At 36.8% G+C, this 19,127-nt stretch overlaps 1 protein-coding gene across 2 annotated transcripts; it reads left to right on the top strand.

Annotated features, from left to right (window-relative positions):
• Nucleotides 1-738: 738 nt before the first annotated feature.
• LOC125752150 (UDP-glucuronosyltransferase 2B31-like) lies at nt 739-15,323 on the top strand. 2 transcript variants are annotated; one of them, XM_049093018.1, is made up of 6 exons: nt 840-1,643; nt 6,649-6,797; nt 8,873-9,004; nt 10,919-11,006; nt 11,856-12,075; nt 14,653-15,323. In XM_049093018.1, the coding sequence occupies exons 1-6, from the start codon at nt 845-847 to the stop codon at nt 14,930-14,932; spliced, it is 1,668 nt and encodes a 555-aa protein (XP_048948975.1). In that variant the 5' UTR covers nt 840-844; the 3' UTR covers nt 14,933-15,323. The 2 variants fall into 2 exon arrangements, with proteins under 2 accessions (XP_048948976.1, XP_048948975.1); XM_049093019.1 differs by lacking the exons at nt 11,856-12,075; nt 14,653-15,323 and adding an exon at nt 12,101-12,532 and having other exon boundaries at nt 739-1,643.
• Nucleotides 15,324-19,127: the final 3,804 nt, after the last annotated feature.

Genomic DNA, 19,127 nt, shown 5'->3' with positions numbered 1-19,127 from the left:
ATGTAACATTGTGTGTCAACTGTACTTCAATAAAAAAGTAATAAAAATGATTTTTATAAAGTTCTCACCAGAAAAAAAGATAAGTGTGTGAGGTGATGGATGAGAATGGTGTAATCTCGTCACAATATATAAAGCGAATCAAGTCATCATGTTGTACACCTGACCACTGCACAATGTTATATCAAGGATCTCTCAATAAAGTCAAAAAAATTTTTTAAATAAAATAGTATGCTAATTAAAATAACCAGTCACAAAAGACACTTCATTTATACGAAATGCTCAAAACAGGAATATATATGACAAAAAAAGCAGACAAAATGCTGACTAAGGCTGGGAAATGCAGAAAATGAAGAGTTCCATTACAGAGTGAAGGTTTCCATTTGGGGTGATGAAAGTGCTCTAAAATTGATCACCGGAGCGGTTGCACAATTCTGTGAATATACTATGAACCCCTGAACTGTACACTTTAAATCTGGCACTTGTACGGTATGGAAGTACATGTCAACCAAATTTTTATGAACAAAACAAAAACATCTCTCGGGTCATCATAACCAGAAAGATAATTTTCCTGTATAATAACTTTCATTCTTGTGTCAAGAGGACTGCAGTCACCTCGCAGCAGCGTCCTCGACACTCTTCCAAAATATATTACGTAAGACACATGACTTGCACATTGACTCTTAGCTAGATGATAGGACTAAAATCATCAAACAGACATTACACACATTTGCATACAAACAAAGTCGTCTACTTTGGCTTTTTCCACTTGCCATCCAAATGCTCGGACAGTTCATATAATGTATTTACTTTGAAAGGTAGGAGTTATAGTTTAACTTCCTGATTGATGCTCCTCGGATATAAGTGCAAGCAATGGCAGAAGAAGGCAGGGATTTCAGAAGAAGCAGCGCATCCCACCAGGATGTCTATGAAATGGATTTCAGTGCTTCTGGGGCTACAGCTGAGCTGTTACTTTAGCTCTGGGAGTTGCGGAAAGGTGCTGGTGTGGCCCACGGAATACAGCCACTGGATCAATGTAAAGACAATCCTGGATGAACTTGTCCAGAGGGGTCATGAAGTGACTGTTCTGACATCGTCAGCTTCCATTCTTGTTGATCCGAACAAATTATCTGCTATTAAATTTGAGATTTATTCTGCACATTTATCTAGAGGTGATTTTGAGGCTTTGTTCATAAAACTGCTCAACATTTGGATATATGATATGCCAAAAGATTCATTTTGGACATATTTTTCAGTAATGCAAGAAATTTTTTGGGAATTTTATGAATGTGCTCAGAAGCTCTGTAAAGATGTAGTTTTGAACAAGAAACTCATGACAAAACTACAAGAATCAAAGTTCGATGTCATTCTTGCAGACGCTGTCGGACCCTGCGGTGAGCTGCTGGCTGAGCTCCTTAAAATACCTTTAGTGTACAGTCTCCGTTTCTCTCCAGGCTACGCATTTGAGAAACACAGTGGAGGACTTCCTCTCCCTCCATCCTACGTACCTGTTATTCTATCAGAATTAACTGATCAAATGACATTCATGGAGAGAGTAAAAAATATGATATATGTACTTTATTTTGACTTTTGGTTCCAAACAATAAATGAGAAGAGTTGGGATCAGTTTTACAGCGAAGTACTAGGTAAGTCATGCTTTTCATTAGTAACATGAAGTCCTAACTCTCCTAGTGCTGGGGAGGAGAGTTTGTAGAAGTACTAAGAGGGAGGAAATTTGTCTTTTAGAAGTAAAATGATGACACGAAAGTATAAAATGATCTCTCAATCTCACAAACACATGCAAAGACTTATATGACAGGGCCAGTTAGAATCCCACTGTCCATTATGGGTACATCACACTCTAGGGAGTCAATAACTGACATTAGAGCACTGAGGAATTCTTGAACCAATGACATATCCATTCCATGTGTTTGTTTGTAATAGCTTTAAAAAGGGGTTTCTGTGGTTTGCTTTTTAATTTTTTCTCAGTAAAGTATTTTATCCTTCCTTGTTTATGAAATACACACTGAAAATATTACTTATGCTATGCTTTACTTTTTTAGAAGAATTTTAAGTCACAGCATTTTGAATCACGATTTCCTATATAACCCTCACCCCCCCACAGGCATAAGTTTCTCCATTATCAACATCCCCCATCAAAGTGGTACATTTGTTGCAACTCATGAACCTACACTGACACATTATTATCATCCAAAGTTCATAGTTTACATAAGAGTTTACTCTCAGCTTGGTACATTTTATGAGTTTTAAAAATTTATAATGATATGCATCTACCACTATTAGAGTAGTTTCGCTGCTTTAAATTCTTCTCTACTATACTTATTTTCTATATATCCATTTTATTCTACTTTTTCCATCTTAAAAAAATGGCATTAGAAATTTCACTATCTTGATGAAAGCAGACATGTCAACTGAGGAGTCATATATTTCTAGTACAACTGTCTATAGTGTTGAGGATATTATTCCCACTTGTTTGCTCAGTTTCCTTAGTTAAGAATTAAAGTGTTGGGATGCCTGGTGGCTCAGCGGTTAAGTGTCTGCCTTTGGCTCAGGGTGTGATCCCAGGGTCCCGGGACAGAGTCCCACATCAGGCTCCCTGCATGGAGCCTGCTTCACGCTAAGCCTGTGTCTCTGCCTCGCTCTCTGTCTCTCATGAATAAATAAAATCTTTTTTTAAAAAAGAACTAAAGTGTTTACATATTACCTGAAAGAAATTTTAGGATCAAGGGAATAACTTGCTGAGTTGTAGAAATTAGACTGAGTATTCTAGGGAAAAGTGTTTCCATTGGTTAATTGACAGGGGACCTCAAAAAATTGTTTACATTTGCATCTGTCACTTTCGCAGCATTTCAGAATAAACAAATGCATGTTTAATTTGACAGTGGCTTAGGTTTAATAATGTTTTATGACTGTGAATACCTCCTTCATAATTCCTTCACCACAGCCAATTAGAAGGCTATGAGATACAATGGCTACGTTAGACTCAGGAATCTATAGTATGAAGTTTCTAATGATTACATATTCTTTCACCAGGGCTTATAAATCCTGGGTTTTTAAAATTTTTTTAAAGATATTTATTTATTTATTTATTTATTTATTTATTTATTTATTTATTTATTTATGAGAGACACACAGACAGAGAGAGAGAGGCAGAGACACAGGCAGAGGGAGAAGCAGGCTCCATGCAGGGAGCCTGATGTGGGACTGGATCCGGGTCTCCAGGATCACACCCTGGACAGAAGGTGGCGCTAAACCGCTGCGCCACCGGGTCTAAATGGTGATTAGATTTAGAGTGATTTAGAGTCTAAATCTTATTGAGGGGTGCACATACACGTTAATAGTTCACATTAAAAAAAAAAAAACTATGTTACTGCCCTAAAGACGTAATGTGCCACCATTAAGAGTGCACGTTCTATTTCCATACTTGTGGAAAATATTCCAGCTGTGACTTGCAAATATTATTTATTACATAAATATTGTTAAGCTCCAAATATTAACTAATTACAATGGTCGGTACAAGCCATACCTCCCAAAACTCACAGTTTTCTTGGAAAATCTAGGATCAAGGGAATAACTTGCTAAATTGTAGAAATTACACTGAGTACACGCGGGAAAGGTGTTTCCATTGGTTAATTGATGGGGGGGCTCAATAGTATACATTTGCATCTGTTGCTTTTGCAGAATTCAAGAATAAATAAATGCATGGTTTATTTTCATAGTGGCTTAGATTAACAAATTGTTTGGTTTTGAACGTACTACTGTGATGTGAGAAATGAGTCTTAACACTTTGTCTCTCATATTTGCATATGATCAATATATATATGCAAATGTATATATTTGCATCAATACATGTTTGTATCATATATGTGTCTGTTAGCAAACTACAAATACTTTTAACCCTTTTTTCTAACTAGTCAAAACTCCTTTCAGAAGATTCCATAGTAAATTCACATTCCATTATTCTCATTTCTTCTACTTGCTTGTAGTAGAAGTTGCTTGTTATGAGTTTTTTTGCTTCTTTATTTACTCTTAGTTTTCTACCACGTTTTAATTTTCATTCCAGGATAGTTAACAGAGTGTTATATTGCTTTCAGGTGTACAATATAGTGATTCAACACTTCCATACATCACTCAGTGCTCATCATGAGTTCACTTCTTAATCCCCATCACCTATGTTACCCATCCCCCACATTCCCCTCCCCTCTGATAACCATCAGTTTTTTTCCCTACAGTTAAAATCTATTTCTTGGTTTCTCTCTCTCTTTTTGTATTTTGCTTGTTTGGTTGGTTCATTAAATTTGACATATGGGCAGCCCGGGTGGCTCAGCAGTTTAGCGCTGCCTTCAGCCAGGGTGTGATCCTGGAGACCCAGGATCGAGTCCCACCTCAGGCTCCCTGCATGGAGCCTGCTTCTCCCTCTGCCTGTGTTTCTGCCTCGCTCGCTCTCTCTGTGTCTCTTATGAATAAGTTACTAAAATCTTTTAAAAAAATGCCTATGCATGTCTCCTGCCCATTTTTTAAATGTGTTATTTGTTCCCTGGGTGTCGTTGTTGAGTTTGATAAGCTCCTTATAGATGTTGGATACCATCTCTTTACTGAAAATGTCATTTGCAAATACCTTCTCCCATTCTGTAGGTTGCCTGTCAGGTTTGCTGATTATTTCCTTGGCTGTACAGAAGATTTTTATCTTGATGAAGTGCCAATAGTTCATTTTTGTTTTTGTTTCCTTACTACCATCAATATATCTAGTAAGAAATTGCTCTTGCTGAGGTCAAAGAGGTCACTGCGTGTTTTCTTCTCCTGGATTTTGATGGTTTTCCTGTCTCACGCTTAGGTCTTTCATTCCACCTTGAATTTATTTTTGTGTATACTATAAGAAAGTGGTCAAGTCACCCCGGGTGGCTCAGCGGTTAAGCACCTCCTTCAGCCCAGGGCATGATCCTGGAGACCCTCCCACCTTGGACTCCCTGCATGGAGCCCGCTTCTCCCTCTGCCTGTGTCTCTGCCTCTCTCTCTCTCTGTCTCTCATGAATAAAAAAAATAAAATAAAATAAAATAAAATAAAATAAAATAAAATAAAATAAAATAAAATAAAATACTAAAAATAAAAATAGAATAAAAAAGGGATCCCTGAGTAGCGCAGTGGTTTGGTGCCTGCCTTCGGCCCAGGGCACGATCCTGGAGACCCGGGATCAAATCCCACGTCGGGCTTCCAGTGCATGGAGCCTGCTTCTCCCACTGCCTATGTCTTTGCCTCTCTCTCTCTCTGTGACTATCATAAATAAATAAAAATTTTAAAAAAAGGATAAAAAAAATAAAAGAAGACTAAAAAAAAATGTGGTCCAGTTTCATTCTTTTCCATGTTGCTGTCCAATATTCCCGACACCAAGAAACTGTCATTTTCCCATTGGATATTCTTTCCTGCTTTGTCAAAGATTAATTGCCCATATAATTGTGGGTTCATTTCTGGGTTTTCTATGCTCTTCCATTGATCTATGTGTCTATTTTTGTGTCACGATCATACTGTTTTGATCATTATAACTTTGTAGCATGACTTGAGCTCTTGTATTGTGATACGTCCAGTTTGGTTGTTTTTCTTTTTCAAGATAGCTCTGGTCATTTGAAATCTTTTGTCGTTCCAACAAATCTTAAGATCGTTTGCTCCAGTTCTGTGAAAAATGCTGTTGGTATTTTGATAGGGATCACACTAAATCTAAAGTTTGCCTTGGGTATTATAAACAGTTCAATACTATTCTTCCAAGTTTTGTGCATGGAATGCCTTTTATCCTCAATTTCTTTCATCAGTATTTTATAGTTTTCAGAGTACAGGTCTTTCACCTCTTTGGTTAAGTTTTATTATTTTTGGTGCAATGGGAAACAGGATAGTTTTCTTAATGTCTCTCTTCTGCTGCATTTATTAGTACATAGAAATATAACAGATTTCTGTACACTGATTTGTATCCTGTGACTTTACTGAATTAGTTTATCAGTTCTAGGACTTTTCTGCTTAAGTCCTCAGGGTTTTCTATACAGAGTATCATGTCAACTGCAAATAGTGACAGTTTTATTTCTTCCTGACCAGTTTGGATGGTTTTATTTCTTTTCATTGTCTCATTGCTGTAGCCAGGACTTCTAGTCCTATGTTGAATAAAAGTGGTAAGGGTGGACATCCTTGTCTTCTGCCTGACCTTAGAGGAGAAGCTCTCAGTTGTTTCCCATTGAGTATGATGTTCACTGTGGGTTTTCCATTTTAGCCTTTATTTTGTTGAGGTATGTTCCCTCGAAACCAATGTTGCTGAGGGATTTTATCTTCAATGGCTGTTCTACTTTGTCAAATGCCTTTTCTGCATATGTGGAAATGATCATATACTTTTTATCCTTTCTCTTATTTTTTTTTAGCTTTCTAAAGATTGATTGATTGATTGATTGATGATAGACACAGAAAGAGAGAGAGAGGCAGAGACACAGGCAGAGGGAGAAGCAGGATCCATGCCAGGAGCCCGAGGCAGGAATCGATCTCGGGACTCCAGGATCACGCCCTGAGCCAAAGGGAGGCGCCATACTGCTGAGCCACCCAGGGATACCCATCCTTTCTCTTATTGATGTGATCTGTTTGTTTTTCCCCTTCAGGAAGACCCACTACACTATATGAGTTAATGAGGAAAGCTGATATATGGCTCATTCGAACCTACTGGGATTTTGAATATCCTCGCCCACGCCTACCCCATTTTGACTTTGTTGGAGGCCTCCACTGCAAACCCGCCAAATCCCTGCCTACGGTACCTGATTCCTGTTTCTTTTGCTTTGTTTCCTCTGGGCCATTTTTGTAGCTTAAAAAGATCATTCCTCAACAATGGTGTGTGCCCCAACAATATCTGCAGGCAAATCTAATGTTTCCTTGCTGTCATTCCAACTTTACACAATTCCTCATTTGAGATTCCAAGGTTTGACGACTTAGAGCATTAACAGGTTTAATTAATATATGAGAACATATGTTTTCTGCCACACACCAAGGCCAGACAAAATCTCAGTAAACCTGAGCACAGAGAAAGCTACACTGTGTATATAATGAGGACCATGAATTCTGCATATTTAATAAAGACCAAATAACTTCTACCACTTATATCTGAAAAAATCCATAGTATAAAATTGCAAAAGTACACTCTTAGCATATAAGGTGATAATCTTCATGAAAGCTACAATGTGTATTTAATGAGGACCATGAATTCTGCATATTTAATAAAGACCAAATAACTTCTACCACTTATATCTGAAAAAATCCATAGTATAATATTGCAAAAGTACACTCTTAGCATATAAGGTGATAATCTTCATGAAAGCTACAATGTGTATTTAATGAGGACCATGAATTCTGCATATTTAATAAAGACCAAATAACTCCTACCACTTATATCTGAAAAAATCCATAGTATAATATTGCAAAAGTACACTCTTAGCATATAAGGTGAAAATCTTCATGAAAAAAGCAATGATGTAATAAGTTTTAGGTTGATATTGAACCTTCAAGACATAATTGAAAAATAAGCATCCCTTACTGAGTTACTTGATGGTCTCTTCATCATGCTGGATGTCTACTAGAGGAATGAGCCATTGTGATTACATCTACCCTTGCCCAGATTCCACAAAAGGTTAGATAAATAACCTTAATCATATATAACTACTAATGAGTCTGTTAAACTCTGCAAAGGGTCTGATTACCCTGAAATTAAGATCTTATTCAATGGTTAACCTAATATCGATTTTGATTGCAAAATATTTAGGTGTATATGGTAACTTTCTCAAGGTCTAAATCCTGATGTAAAACTAGCAAAAGTTCTATTCAGTCTAACACAAGTGTCCATCAACAGATAAATCCATAAACAAAATGTATTTACACACAACGGAATATTCGGCCTAAAATAGAAGAAAATTCTAACACCTACTCCAAAGTGGCAAAGCTTTGGGATATTATGCAAAGTGAAAGTGGGCGATCATTAAGAGACAAATACTGTATGATTCCCTGATATAAGGTATCCAGATCACTCAAATTCACAGAAATACAAAGTATAATGATGGTTGATAAAGATGGTCAAGGAGGGGAGATCAGTGGGTGGCTCAGCGATTTAGCACCTGCCTTTGGCCGAGGACATGATCCTGGAGACCCGGGATCGAGTCCCAAATCGGACTCCCTGCATGGAGCCTGCTTCTCCCTCTGCCTGTGTCTCTGCCTCTCTATCTCTGTTTCTCATGAATAAAAAGATAAAATCTTTTAAAATAAATAAATAAATAAATAAATAAATAAATAAATAAATAAAGATGGTCTATGAGGGAATTGGTAATTGTTATATAATGGGTACTGAGATCCAGTTTAACAAGGTGAAAAAGTTCTGGTGATTAGTTGACCAACAGTATAAAATATACACACTATTGAACTGCATACTCAGATATACTTAAAATGATAATTTTTATGTGTAGTTTATCACAATAAGAATCAATATAGGCATTACTCTAATAATTCTTGATGATATTTGATATCTATCTTTAATTGAAGAAAAATTTTTAAAGATTTATTTATTTATTTATTTATTTATTTATTTATTTATGAGAGAGAGAGAGACTGCACATTGGGTGGGGGAAGGGAGCAGAAGGAGAGAGAGAACACCCAGGAAAGTCCCCTCTGGGCAGAGAGCTAGACCCAGGGCTCAATCTCACAATCCTGCAATCATAACCTGAGCCCAAATCAAGAGTCGGATGCTGAAACGACTGAGCCTCCCACGCAACCTCATAGAAATTCTTTCAATAGTGTTTGCTATGCTATTTCTCTTTTGTGATGGAGCAAATTTTTTCTTCACAGGAAATGGAAGAGTTTGTCCAGAGCTCTGGAGAAAACGGTATTGTGGTGTTTTCTCTAGGGTCAATGATCAATAACATGCCAGAGGAAAGAGCCAATGTGATCGCATCAGCCCTTGCCCAGATTCCACAAAAGGTTAGATAGAGTATCTTAATTGTATACAACTACTTAATGAGGCTGTTAAACTCTGTAAAGGGCCAGATTACCCTTTCCTTCATGATATGAACATCATTATGATAGCTCCAATTTACCTCAAACATGAGGAAAATATAAATGGCAGATGCTAAGTACTACAGAAGTTGTTTTGACAATAACTTTGGCATTAACATTGAGATTGGAAAGAAATATATTTAGGACGTGCAGAGTAAAGCTTGGTATTGTAATGTGTCCTGGGCAGGAATAGCAATCACCAAATTCTGTCTGTCATTCTTTCCTTTTCCTTACAAGATGTGCATTCCTTTCAAGATTTCCAAGGGCACTGCCTACCTCATAGCTGTTCTCAGAAAGGAGTTAAATTTCAACAGTTATGTTAAAGAGGAACTGATAAAAGTCTGAAAAGCACCCTGCAGTTTACCCTTATCAGATAATCCAGGTTTCTCTTCCTTCCCCTAAATTTTGAGGTAATCCTCCTCAGTGTGCTGTTCAGAAAAACAATGCCCAGGGCTCACCAAAGTATGTCTAGGCTTTCCTCCAGCCAAGATGACTTAGAGAAAGAGAAAAATTGACATGACTGATGGAATGGGCCCTATTACGAGTGAAAGAGTAAGATCAATGAAAAGGGAGAAGATGGGTCCACTCCTCAAGGTGACCAAGTGCTTATTAATATCTGGTTCCAAAGGACTCTAACTTATCAGAATAATAACTGCTCCCAATTAAGGAAGGAAAAAGAAACATATTAAGGAGTCAACCGGAAAGAAAGCCTAGCATGGGAAAGTTTCATATGCCTCTTTCTACATAAACTACAGTAGTAAATTCTTTTCCAATACATAGAATGCACCTGGCATATTTGGGTATTTGTGAACTACTTTTTGGTCACTGTAATAGTTTCTCCTTATGCTAATTTTTGCTTACCATCGCAAGTTACTTTAACATGCATATAGCAAATATATGCTACCCAATGTAAACTATAATCCAGTTATGAGGATTGCTGGGAAATTCTAAAATCAGAATCTATTTAGTACTGGCAATGGAAATTGCTTGGGCATAGATTTCATATCAATCAATGCTGTCAGTGCTTTGTAGTGCATCACTGAAATGTCAACAACCAGTTCAATAAAACTTAGCACCACTACACTTTTGGAGTTTTTTTGACATGTACACTGTTATTTCTGAAGTGCCAACAGGCTTTTCTTCCCACATGTAAAGAACTGCCAAACCAAGAAATACTAATAATATTCTGCATTCATGTAAAAAAATTACCTTTTTCTTGGAAGTAGTGCCTAATCATTAGTAATGTGGAAGAAGTTAAACGTACTAAGGAGAAATTATTGATATTAATGAATTACTAATAAGCATAATTACTTGTTTCTCACAAGCAGCAGATTGCACATTTAGCTTTTTTGTGTATCAAAACATGTAAAACTCAAATAAAAGAACTTATGGAACAAGTGGCTATGAACATGTGGATATAAGGGAACGTCCTTCTGTATCACTTAAAAAGATGTAAATAGGTTGGTATTACATTGGAAGATGAAAGCAATGATAACAGACAAAGGTGTGGATCTTAGTAATTTCCTATTCGTTTGCACTAGAATTATAGTAACTGCCTAAAAATTTCTTAAATGCTTGTTTTGTCCTTGATAATCTCATCTAATCTTCATGAGTGAAATATTATGATTACATTCATATTTGCTTGAATATAAAAATAAGTAACAAGATGGGGGTATTCTTACTATACTAGGGTTTTAGTAGTCTCATTTTTAATATCTTTTGCCTTGTTATTTATCAGTCAATGAAAGGAGTCTAACGATCATCTCTTAATTTCTTTAAAATGTTCACAACCTATAACTTCAAAGTTCAACTCATGAAATAAGGTATTTTCTTTCTAAGGTTCTATGGAGATTTGATGGCAAGAAACCAGACACCTTAGGGCCAAATACTCGGCTGTATAAGTGGCTTCCCCAGAATGACCTTCTTGGTAAGAATCTGGAAAATATTGAACTGAAAGGAACTCTAAACAAAATGATAACAGTTCACCAAAAAGCAATCTAACTGAGCATTTACTACTCAAAAACTCAAAACTAAAACTTAACTTTCTTAAATTTATTTTGCAGACCTAGAGGGAAAAAGATAAGCTACAACAGTTGGCATGTTGTTATACACAGTCCCATTCCTTAGGGCCAGAATCAAAGTATCTGTATTTCAGCTGTAATTACTTCTCCCACATAATTTGTTACTAACTACCTAGAACATCGCTCTGTCTCCGAATTTTCCCACCTTATTCCTATCCTTTCTCCTTCTGCATGGGTATTCAGTGCCAATGAAAAATAATAGCCTCTCTTTTATTACCAGTGACCCTACATTTTCTCTAGAAAAATACCATAATCTTTTCCATGAAGTCACAACACATTTCATGATACAGTGCTATCTTTCCTTCCCCTGATTTGAGCCACCAGCATCACACTTCCTGCTGCCTTGACACCCTACATGTGAAACTCAGTGACTTTACTGTGCCTTTAAGAGAATATGTTCTAACATGCCACCTGCCTTTCCTTTTTTTGCACCCTTTCCCTTTTTTTGGTGATAACCAGAATGTTATCGTTCAATTTGTCTGTCCAGCAATCTTGTATTCATTTTTCAAGTTACAAGCACCACACCAATCTTCATTTACCTCTCCAGCACATTTATGTGCTTCTTGCGCTGAGAGCCAAAAGACATTTGAATGCTGTTTCATGTTTATATAATAACATATGTCTTATGTTGCCCAATTCTCATTTGATTTCTAAGACTTACAGTTAATAATGTGCTGAGATTCATCCAATCCTAGGTCATCCGAAAACCAAAGCCTTTATAACCCATGGTGGAACCAACGGCATCTATGAGGCGATCTACCACGGGATCCCCATGGTGGGCATTCCTTTGTTTGCCGATCAAGCTGATAACATTGTTCACATGAAAGCTAAGGGAGCAGCTATCAGACTGGACTTGAGCACAATGTCTAGTGCAGACTTGCTCGATGCATTGAGGACGGTCATTAATGACCCTTCGTGAGTATTACTTTTTTTTCAATAGATGGAATTTATCGATAGATTCTTCAGTCAACGGTGGCTGTGAGTTTCCTCCCATTCTTAAGAGGCTAATTTGGAAAGAAGCCAAGTGATAGAACGGATCTTAAATCTACTTTTATTTTCAACCAGACATTTATTTCACAGTTGCATTTAAATCCCTTTGACTTAATGGGCAACCAATTACTGCAACATTTTTCTACATACACAAATGCAAACTATTATAGAGTAACTGTAAGAACATTTCAAAGTTCCTATGATAGAAACCATAGAATGAAAGAATGAAGAACTTGAAGTCATGTAAAGTGACTCAATTCAGTACCAAAATTTCCAAAGCTATAAATCTCTTTTTGCTCAAACATTGATTTTGGTTCTCATTGTTAATATATTTTATAATATGTAATTTGTGTACCATAAAACTAAAAGTATAAAACTCAAATACGTGTAGTGTATTATGGAATTATGAAACCATCACCATAATCTAAGTTTGGGACATTTTCATTAGCCCAGAAGAAATCACATACGACTGACTTAGGAGTTTTTGCCCATTACTCTTGCCTCAAGTAAACATCAATTTACTTCTGTCTCTACAAATTGCTGTGTTCTGGGTGTTTCATACAAGTGGGATCATACCACTTATGGGCTTTTGCATGTGGCTTCTTTCATTTGGCATGTTTTTGTGTTTCATTTGTGTGGTAGTTTTGTTTTGCTGAATGATAAGTATCCTATGGTATGGATATGCTACAATCTATCCATGTATCAGTTCGTGAACATTTGGGTTATTTCCACAAATTTGGTATTATAAATATTGCTACACATTTATTACGTGAACAAAATTATTCACTTCTTTTGGGTAGACATCTAGGAGTAGAATTTTGGGTAGACTTCTAGGCCACAGATTATCTCTATGAGGAGCTGCCAAATTGATGTCCAAATAAGTTGCACTATTTTACATTTCCACCAGCTAAGTATGGGAGATTCAAGTTCTCCACATCATTTTCAATACTTGGTATCATCTTTTTTATTACAGCCATCCTAGTGGGTCTCTCCTTGTGGTCTTCATTTCATTTCTCTTACAGCCAAAGTTACTAAACATCTTTTCATGTACTTATTGTCATTCACATATCAGAAATACTGAAAAATGTATTATGGGGAGAAAATGGTAGAGTAATTGCATAATAAAAATACCTTAAAACAAGAGAGAAAGGTAAAGAAATATAAGGCAGGTTGGCCAAATAGAAAAGAAAACAGACTAAGACAGTAGATGAAAATATAAATATGCCAAGACATTAAATCTAAACAGACTAAATAATTTAAAGACAAAGATTGTCAGAACACATTTTTTAAACTATATGCCAGTTATAAGACATGTTCAAATAGAAATGTGCAAAAAGATTGTAAGTACGAAGAAGGTAGGAAATGATCTATTCTAGCAGTAACCGCAGAAAGATGTTGGACCCATGCTAATATCAGACACACTAGTCTAGAGTCACCAACAAAAATAAAGAGAAGTATTTCATAATGACGAATAGATTGATCTTTCAAAACAGTACAAATTACCAATTAGTGACGCCTACTACAAAAAACATCAAAATGCAGTAGAAGGGGGCCAAAGAACAAACATTCAAATTTACAGTCATAATATTGAATTTTTAAACATCTTTCTCAGTAACATAGAAAAATAAGATCAAAACAAGGGAAAAACGATAACAAGATAATGGAAGGGAGAAATACCTAAGTGTTTTGAAGGACACAATTTAAAAATGCAACCCATCTGACATATATATATATATATATATATATATATATATATATATATATAACAACAGAGAATACCCATTTTTCAAGAATGGAATAGATACTGGAATTAACCCTACGTGGGCCATAAACCAAAAGCAATTTTGAAAAATATAAATCATCAAGAGCACACTGTTCGGCTCTACTGGGATTCACTTAGAATCATCAAAAAGAAAGACAACTAAAACCTCTCTACATTTTGGAAATTCAGCAATATACTTCTACATAACTCAGCCAATAAAGAACTCCTACTCATAAATACACCTCTTCTCCGCAATTCCACTTCTACATATATACAAACACATGTACAAACATGTAAATCAAAAGATACAAGATTTTTATGGCAGCATTGGTAGTAATGGCCAAACGATTAGTAACACAAATGGCTATTGACCGTTAAATGATGAAATAACCTGCGGTATTGCCAAACAATGGAATACCATACAGTGCGAGAAGTAACCAACAACTCTTACACAAAAGACAAAAGGAAATGAGTGCTCACTTCATATTCTAACACATAAATAATAAAAACTAATGTATGATGACTAAAAGGATCAGGGCAGACGGGGTGCTTCTGGGTAGCTTGTGACACCCCATACCAACATCTTAGTAGTAGGTACATTATTACATCCACTTCACAATAATATTCTAGCTGATTCTGAATGTATGGGTATTCCGTGAAGACTATTCCTCTCATGGGAATTCTTTGGTTTGGCAAATTAACTTCCTTTCAATGTCGGCATCTTTACGTTTCTCCCTTAGGTACAAAGAGAATGCTATGAAGTTATCAGGAATTCACCACGATCAGCCTATAAAGCCCCTGGACCGGGCAGTCTTCTGGATCGAGTATGTCATGCGCCACCAAGGAGCCAAGCACCTGCGGCCAGCCTCCCATGACCTCACCTGGTTCCAGTACCACTCCTTGGATGTGATTGGGTTTCTGCTGGCCTGTGTGGCAACTGCTATATTTGTCACCACACAATGTTGTCTGTTTTGTTGTCGGAAGGTCGCAAAAACTGGGAAGAAGATAAAAAAGGAGTAGTCGTATCTGAGGCCTCCAGCTGGTCTGCCTCCTAGACGGGCTCCTCCGGTTTCTGCCAGCAAGGAGTTATGATGCAAAGTTCCCCTCCCTGTGAAGAAACAACTCCTCACAACTTAGCTTCTGAGATCAACATCTGCTCTCAAGGGATTTATTGCCTGTTTAAGAGTCAGAAATATGTCATGCCAACAGAAAAACTGGCAAATTAAAATTAAATTAAAATAAAACTCTACGGGAATTTACAGAAACTTTTTATTCTAAACGAAAAGTCTTCCCCCTCCAAAAATTACTGAGCTTACCTGTGTTTCCAACATTAGGCATGAATATAAGAACATTAAGTAGGCTATTCACAATATCACTGTTACTGTGCAAATAAATACTCAGAATATTTTCACTTCATTTTGGTGCAAAATTTGTCGTTCCGTCCTTTGCTGGAGAAACTACAGATAGTTAAAATTGTATAAAATGACTTTTCCATCCATTTTGTTTTGGGTGACCACTAATTCTCCTGGGCTTTTATCGTGTACCCAGCCTGAGCATCACTCCTTACCAAAGAACATAGCAAGTTGATGGCCTTCTTCCAGTTTACTCATTTTTCAGTGAAATGTTTGTGAAATTAAAATATAACAACCACTACCTGCATCCTATTATAAAAATGAACTATATGAAAGTCTTTGATTTCAAGACCAAATTCTCTTTTCTCTCTTCTTGACCTTAAAAACATTCATCTCGGGGATCCTTGGGTGGCTCAGTGGTTTGACGCCTGCCTTTGGCCCAGGGCGTGATCCTGGAGTCCCGGTTTCAAGTCCCACGTCGGGCTCCTGGAATGGAGCCTGCTTCTCCCTCCTCCTGTGTCTCTGCCTCTCTCTCTCTCTCTCTCTCTCTCTCTCATAAATAAATAATTAATTAAAACTTAAAAAATATTTAAAAAAATATAAAAACGTTCATCTGGTTGCTTTCACTCTCATGTTCAGTCTTTGATCATGCATGCAAGGTCTTATTAACTGGCTAGTCCCCTCATGGTTCAACAGAGGCAGCAGACAGAAATGCCCATCTACCTTTTTCCTGAAAGAGGCTCATTTGCTTACTTTAAAACTGCTGCCCAAGGATTGCGTTTCAAATTCAGCACCATCTAGCAACAGACTTTAATCCTCCCTCGTGTCCAGTGGGTGCCATTTTCAAGATCACCACTGTCTCACTGGAATGAGAATGTACACATGTCTGGCATGCTGGCTTTTGTGGCAGCCGCTCAGAAGGCATAAAATTTGACCACCTGGCTCTGAGATATTCTTCAAATACATCATATGTTAGGCCACAAAAATATCTAAATAAATTTAAGAAAATTGAAATCATGTCAAGCAACTTCCCTGATTTGGTGGCCAGAAGTGTAAGAAGCGTTGTATTGTGAAATAACAAGAAATACATATATTGATCTTGGCTCCCAGTTCCTAACAAAGAGCTTCTAAAATCTTTATGAATTCCTTAGTGATAAGTACACTAGTAGCATCTTTTGTCTGTGACCCTAATCCCCGACATGGAGCTCCTAAAACCCTTATAAAATCCTAAGTGATAAGAGCAGTAAAAGCATCTTTTATTCTAATGAGGTAATTCTCCTGGATGACTGGGGGAGAGGGGACGCTGGAAAAACCACAGCTTAATTGAAGCTTACAATTTTCAACCTCACCCTCCACTTCTTTAGAGAGGGGAAAGGCTAGAATTGAGATAAATATTGATCATGCCCATGCAAGGAAGCCTTCATAAATATTCCCAAAATACAGTGTTCAGAGAACTTTCAGATTAGAGAACATATCTATGTATTTGCAGGTGGTACACCTCAAATTCACTGACATAGAATCTGCTATATTCCAAAACCTCCTAGACCTTGTGTTATGTATCTTTATTTGGCTGTTCATATCCTTTAATAAATTGATAAGTGTAATTTAGTGTTTCCCTGAATTTTGTTAGCTATTCTAGCAAATAATCAAATCCAACGGGGAGGAGGTCATAGAATCTTCCAATTTGTACCCAAGTTGAACAGAAGTTGTGGGTAGCCAGAAGATGTGCTACTTATACTTGGCATCTGAAGTGGCACATGAGACAAGAGCCCTCAATCTGTGAGATCTGATGTTGCCTCCAGAATCGAGTTAAATTCAAGGACACCCAGGTGGTATCACAGGGAATTGCTTGATGTGGTAGGAAAAAAAAATGCATAGTTGGTGGCCAAAAGTGCCAAAAGTATTGTGAGCATGGTAGTAGTATACGAGTAAAAGAGAAACACAGGAAGAAGATTGAGGTGTTTTCCTTACATAGTTCTGAAACTAGACATCAATTCAAAAAAGAAAACTGGAAAATTGACAAATACGTGGAGATTAAACAATACAGCATTAATCAGCCCACAAGTCAAAGAAAAAATTAAAGAGAAATTGTAAAATATCTTGAGACAGGGTTGCCTGAGTAGCTCAGCGATTGAGTGTCTGCCTTTGGCTCAGGGCATGATCCCAGGGTCCTGGAATCGAGTCCCGTGTCAGGTTCCCTGCAAGGACCCTGCTTCTCCCTCTGCCTGTGTCTCTGCCTCTCTCTCTCTTTGTGTCTCTCATGAAAAAATAAATAAAATCTTTAAAAAATATATCTTGAGACAAATGAAAACACAAAGTAAGAAAACTTAGAAGATGCAGTAAAAGCAGTTCTAGGGGGAAGTCCATATGGATAAACCTAAAAAGAAAGATCCCAAATTAAAAAAACAAAACAAAACAAAAACAACTTAATTTTATACCTCAACGAATTAGAAAAAGAATAACTATACCCAAATTAGTAGAGGGAGGGAAATAATAAAGATCAGAGCAGAAATAGAGACCAAAAAGACAATAGAAAAGATCAATGAAACTAAGTGCCATTTTTTGGAAAGGATGAACAAAATGTAAAACCTAGAGTTAGACTTATGAAGAAAAAAGAGAAAGGGCTCAAATGAATAAAATTAGAAATGAAAGAAGAGACATTATAACTGATACCACAAAAATATGACAGATCATAAGAGACTACCATGAAAAAGTACATGCCAGCAATTTGAACAACCTAAAAGAAATGGGAAAATTCCTGGAAACACACAACCCACCAAGACTAAATTATGAAGAAATAGAAAATCTGAACTGACCAATCAGTAAGAAGGCTGATTCAGTAATCAAATCTCCCAACAAATAAAAGTCTAGAACCAGATAGCTTCACTGGCAAATTCTACCAAACATTTAAAGAAAAATTAATACCAATCCTTCTCAAACTCTTCCAAAAAAATAAAAGAAAACAGTTCCAAACTTATGTTATGAGGCCCACATTAACCTGAAACCAAAACCAGACCAAGAACATACATGTAAAGAAAATCACAGGCCAATATCCCTGATAAGCATAGATGCTAAAATCCTCAACAGAATATTAGCAAGCTGAATTTAACAATAAATTAAAATAATGTATTAAAAGAATCACACACCATCATTAAGTGTGGTTTATTCCAGAGGTGGTTCGACATCTGCAAGTCAGCCAATGTAATATACCACCTCAACAAAATTAAAGATGAAAGTCATATGATCATTTCAATAAATGTAAGAAAAAACAACTGAAAAAAGTCAACATCCATATATGATATAAACTCTCAACAAAGAAGGTATAGAGAGAAAACACCTCAACCTAATAAAAGCCATATATGGCAATCTCATAGATAAGATGACATTCCAAAGGTAAAAAGCTGAAAGCTTTCCCTCTAAGATCAGGAGTAAGACAAGGATATCCATTCTTGCCACTTTTATTTAACACAATACTGGCTGGCAATCCTTCCCAGAGCATCAGGCAAGAAAAAATAAAATCAGCCAAATTGGAAAGGAAGGATTAAGACTGTCTCAATTTGCAGGTGACATAATATTATATATAGAAAACTATAAAGACTCCACGAAAAAACAAAAACCAATTACTAGGACTGTGTCATGAGAATGAACCCTTATGGGGAGACCCCAGCTTCCCCACAGGGAGGAGACTGAGGCTGCAGCCTGAGTTAGGACCAGGCCTCTGTGTCTGGCAGAGCCAGTGTGAGATGAAATGGCGATCCTTCCCTGCTGCCCGGACAATCAAGAGTTTTGGCCGGACCTTTGAGTATACACCTTTGAGTATACACCGAGGATACATCTGAGGAGCCAGATGAAAAGCACAGACT

Source organism: Canis lupus, chromosome 13 (genome assembly GCF_003254725.2).
Source record: "Canis lupus dingo isolate Sandy chromosome 13, ASM325472v2, whole genome shotgun sequence".
Lineage (NCBI taxonomy): Eukaryota > Metazoa > Chordata > Mammalia > Carnivora > Canidae > Canis > Canis lupus.
The sequence above is the reverse complement of the archived record's forward strand: the minus strand, read 5'-3'. Positions and strand labels throughout refer to the sequence as shown.

Coding starts and splice junctions, on each gene's coding strand:
- LOC125752150 (XM_049093018.1), top strand. CDS start 845: ATGCTCCTCGGATATAAGTGCAAGCAATGGCAGAAGAAGGCAGGGATT. Junction 11,007..11,855: donor TCCCCAGAATGACCTTCTTG/GTAAGAATCTGG, acceptor ATCCAATCCTAG/GTCATCCGAAAACCAAAGCC. Junction 12,076..14,652: donor ACGGTCATTAATGACCCTTC/GTGAGTATTACT, acceptor TTTCTCCCTTAG/GTACAAAGAGAATGCTATGA.